The following is a 4,564-nucleotide window of genomic DNA, read 5'->3' on the forward strand; positions in this document are numbered from 1 at the left end:
ATCGAGGACGCTACCCCGCGTACCGTCCGCCTTGAGAGCGGGCCGGTGCAGTTCCTGGCCGCGACGGGTGAGAACGGCGGCCAGGCAGAGAACAACTCTTCCACGTATTCGAAACAGGGAAACGTGGAAGTCCTCCGACTCCACGCCAGCCCACGCGGCGGCGCCTCGCGCGATGAAATAATTCGCGTGTCAGAGCGCGGCCGTGGCTCGGGCGGTGGAGCCCCCCACTCCCGCAGGGCTGGCGGGGAGTCGGAGGTGTTCCTCACACAAGAGGAACTGAGAAGAAGAGGACCTTACTATCAGTATGATGACACAGGCGGGGGGGTTCATGGCCGCCTTGTGGAGGGGCAATCCCACGGGGCCACGCCTCGAAGTGACTACGACGAAGGAGGAGGAGGGGGAGGAGGAGGACGTGGCTTTGTCAACACCGCCATTCGCTACCTCAGCAACGGATCGCCCTCCCACAGTAGCGCCGAGGCGATTCTAGTGACGGAGGATGGTCAGGAGCTGGGGACGATCGTGCCGCGCCTAAGGATAAGGACCCCGATCCAGGAGGAGACCAACAGCCTGCTGGAGGCGGAGGGCGCGAGGTCCTCCCGAAGGGAGAAGCGGAGGACGCCGAGAGCCAAAGTCCACAGCTACGGTAAGGGAGGAGGAGGAGGCGGAGGGAACTCGAAGGACGGAAGCAGCAGTCAGAGGAGTTCGAGAAGTCATAGTAACTTGCAGGGAAGCTACAGCGACGGTGAGGAGAACCCTCGGAAGGCGCACTATCCGAAGGTTCCCCTCCCGTACAACAGCCACTATCACCACACCAAAGCTTCCCTCCTCCGCCTCGAGTCCAACCTAGCCAAACTGGAGGAGGACCAGAAGAACAACCCGCCGCAGGAGAACTCCAGAAGGAACAGCGTGTCTGCCACCGAGGGGCGGCGGAGTTCGAGCGTCGACGGGAGCGGGAGGACGAGCAGCAACTTGGAGGGCAGGAGGAGCCTGAGTCAGATGGCCCTGGATGGACGAAGGTCCAATAGCCAGGCAGCGTTGGACGGACGAAGATCCAATAGCCAAGCGGCGTTGGATGGCCGCCGGTCCAACAGCCAGGCGGCTCTGGACTCTCGCCGAGGGGGGGCCGCCTCTCACGGCGCGACTTCGACCGATGGGCGACGGAATTCGGTAGCCGCTTTGGAGGGCAGATCGAGCGAGGAGAAGCAGGAGATCCTAAAGGAACTCGAGAGCCTTGGGATCGAGCGCATCGCCGCCAGGAGGCTCATGAACCGTTCCATTGGGGCAGACGAACGCTTGGAGGAGTACCTGGCGATGGAGAGGGCCAAGCGCGCCGAAGAAGAGGCAGCGGCCGCTCTTGCCAGAAAGAGGGAGAGAGTCCAGAGACTTCCGAGCGACGTCGACGACAGCGAGGCGGAGGCGGCGGCGGCGGCGAAGGCCAAGGAGAAGAAGAAGCAGAGCGAAGCGAAGGCGGGATCGAGGTACATGGAGTGGTACAACAGGAGAAAAACGCCCGTCGATCTCACGCCGTCCGATCTCCAGGCGAACGAGGAGGGCACATCCGTCGAACCGGCGACCGAGCCTTCCACGACGGAGGCGAGCGCCAAGAAGAAGAAGAAGACTTCCACTACCTCCCGCGTCGGCAGAGACCACGCCACCCAGAACCTTCCTGACGACGCGAAGGCCGAAGTGGCTCTAGCGGCGGAGGACGACGACGGGAACTACATCGAGGAGGACCATGACGGACGGAAGGCCGCCCTCGACATCATGGACTCGGAGATCAACCTCGGAGTCCAGCAAGGCTCAAATGTCTTCGACAACACAACCGACCTGGAGGAGGCCGCGAGACATCGAAGAAGGAGGAATTACATGACGGAGAAGAAGAGCATTTTCACTATAGCTTATGACGATATGCGCACCCAGAACCTCAGACCGGAATCTGCGGCGGCTGAGCCCTGACCCCCGGAGGAGGAGGAGGAGGAGGAGGAGGAAGAGGAGGAGGAGGAAAAGGAGGAGGAGGGAGAAGGAAAGCAAGAGGAGGAGGAGGAGGACGAAGAAGGGAAGGAGGAGCAGGAGGAAGGAGAGGAAAAAGAGAAGAAGGTGGAGGAAGAGGAAGAGGAAGAGGAAGAGGAAGAGGAGGACCAGGAGGAAGGGCGAAGGCCTGTCGACGTCACAACTGCCGAAGGGGATGGGAGGGAGCGGGAGGGGGAGGGAAAAGGGGAGGGGGGGAATCAAGTACGAGTAAATCCCAATTAGGTCGCCCTTGTTGCTAGTGAGGTCGACGGTCGTTCGTAGTCAGAGTCGACTTTTTGGGCACCTTGAGGTCGTCCTATGACGTGCCATGTTACTCTCAAGTCATGACGTCACACTTGGTGTCATGGTCCATGACGCCAAGTTTGATGACGTATTTTGTGACGTCAGAATGATCATGTATCCTCCCATAAAGAGTTACGACTTTATTTGGTCTTAGTACACTTTATCTAATTTCATTCTGTATCTCACTTCATCTTATTTTTCATTTTATTCTTCAGTATATTTTCTATTCAATTATGTTTTATTTTTCATTTCACCTATTATCATTATTTTCCTATTTTATTTACTTATTCATATATTTTTATTTATTTCTATTATTACTAATATTGTATATACACATATATATATATATATATATATATATATATATATATATATATATATATATATATATATATATATATATTCTTCTTCTTCTTTTGCGAATTAAGACACTTGGAACCATTAAGGCAACCATCTTCAAGAATTTTGTTTTGTTCAGCACCAATTTCATTCACCTCATAAAACCCTTTGGGTGTTCAATTATCACGACGACCTTAAAGCGCTAGAAAAACGACCTTCACTAACGGCCATCAACCTAATTAGACAATTAGGGTAAAGGTCAACAGACCATGGACCTTAAATGGGCTAACTACTCAAAGCCATTTGGATCATAGTATTTACAAAAGTGGTTGAAAGATAAAAAAGCAAAACTGTCTACGCGAAGCAGGTTCCTGTGTGAGAGTTTAAGGTTTTTATATGTAGGTAGATGTTAGATTTATGTATATAGAAGGCTATAGATACATTTAGTATTATATTCTTTGAAAGACCTGATAATGCTTAAGGCAAAATAGTTCAAATAGCGTCGAATTCTATAAATATTTAGGGGAAAAATGAAAATATATCTATCGACGTAATTTAAGACATAGTTTTTGTATTTGATGATTTTTGTCGCGTAATAAAAAATCGCGAAATTAATAATCAGTGAAAATGTTCTTCATGTTATGTTTACAAAATCTAAAGAAAATACGTTCATTTGTATATGAAAATAGTGTTTTATGCTATGTTCATGCGATTACAATACTTGATAAATCATACTACTCATAATACAGTACTATGTACGATAAATGCAAACTATAAAACACATTTTCCGTCCACTTTTTTAACAATAAATGTCGTGTCGATGTCTTCAATGCGATTTTTTTTATTACAATTACGTACAGTAGCTGGGGGAGGTGTTTTGTCAATATATCCTCACTGTCGTCTGCCAATAACATAACCCACGATATGGCAACATCTTCGTCATATCTGTGCCTGATTGGTCGTTGAGTTTGAACGTTCAGCGCAACAGCCAATCAGACGCAGTTATAGCAAAGCTGTTGCCATATCGTGTTTTATTATTGACAAAAATAACTTCCAACATGGTGATGTACATTAAGATTTTTATTCTGACTATGAACAGACGATTTAATGCAGCCGAGAAGAGACGGACTCCATCTTGAAGTGGGTCTCGACCAATTGAGAATCCTTCAATATGGGGTCCGCCCCTCAGCTGTATAGAATCGTCTGTGTTTAACCAGAAAAAATCATAAATCGTAGCGCTATGTTGAAGTGATCAATTGTTATTATTATTATTTTTTTCATTTCCACCGTATATATGAACTGATGTAGACACAGATTTCCTTCCAAGAAAGGAAATCTTCACCAATCACGAAACAGTATTATATGAGAAAGGGCGGGGCCATGATCAAACTGACCTATCACTACGATCGGACGACGTGACGTCATAAGTCATCGATGACGTCGGAACGAGTGAGCACGACTTGACGTCATCAACCACGTCAAGTCGTTCAAAAAGGATCTCTTCAGAGCAGTGACGCACTGTATAGCTGATGATGCGCTCAACTCCAGACGATTTTAATCATTCAGATGAGACCTGAAAACTCCCATTCAATCTGGGAACCCGCCCTTCAGCTGAATAAAATCGTCTGGCCAGAATAACGTCTGTAAAGGTCACCACATACAAAGTGCTACAGAATTATCAACTCAAGAAAACTCAGAGGCTTCTCTAAAGCTGAATGGAATTGTCTGTCGTTAGCCAGAATAAAACGATTCAAATATGAACGTGACATCTTCGGTGTTATGTCACCTCAAACGTTTCACGGAAGCCCTAAGGCCGACCAGCGCCTTCAGACATCGACAGCCAGAGAACAAAAACGTAATATGACGTTTCTGTGACAGCCTTTTTCTTCATGAGGAAGATACGTCATATTTG

General features: G+C 48.7%; 1 protein-coding gene across 2 annotated transcripts in view; it reads left to right on the plus strand.

The window, feature by feature from the left end:
* LOC143028499 (uncharacterized) overlaps positions 1 to 2,012 on the plus strand; it is a 313,895-nt gene extending 311,883 nt beyond the window's left edge. The window contains exon 22 of one of the 2 annotated variants that reach the window (XM_076190690.1): positions 1 to 2,011. This exon is cut by the window's left edge and continues 299 nt beyond it. In XM_076190690.1, the coding sequence (XP_076046805.1) occupies positions 1 to 1,956 (1,956 nt within the window). In that variant the 3' untranslated portion in view covers positions 1,957 to 2,011. The other variant, XM_076190689.1, reaches the window with a different exon arrangement.
* Positions 2,013 to 4,564: the final 2,552 nt, after the last annotated feature.

The sequence above is a fragment of the Oratosquilla oratoria genome, chromosome 9 (genome assembly GCF_046742065.1).
Source record: "Oratosquilla oratoria isolate Oo_2021 chromosome 9, ASM4674206v1, whole genome shotgun sequence".
Taxonomy (NCBI): Eukaryota; Metazoa; Arthropoda; class Malacostraca; order Stomatopoda; family Squillidae; genus Oratosquilla; species Oratosquilla oratoria.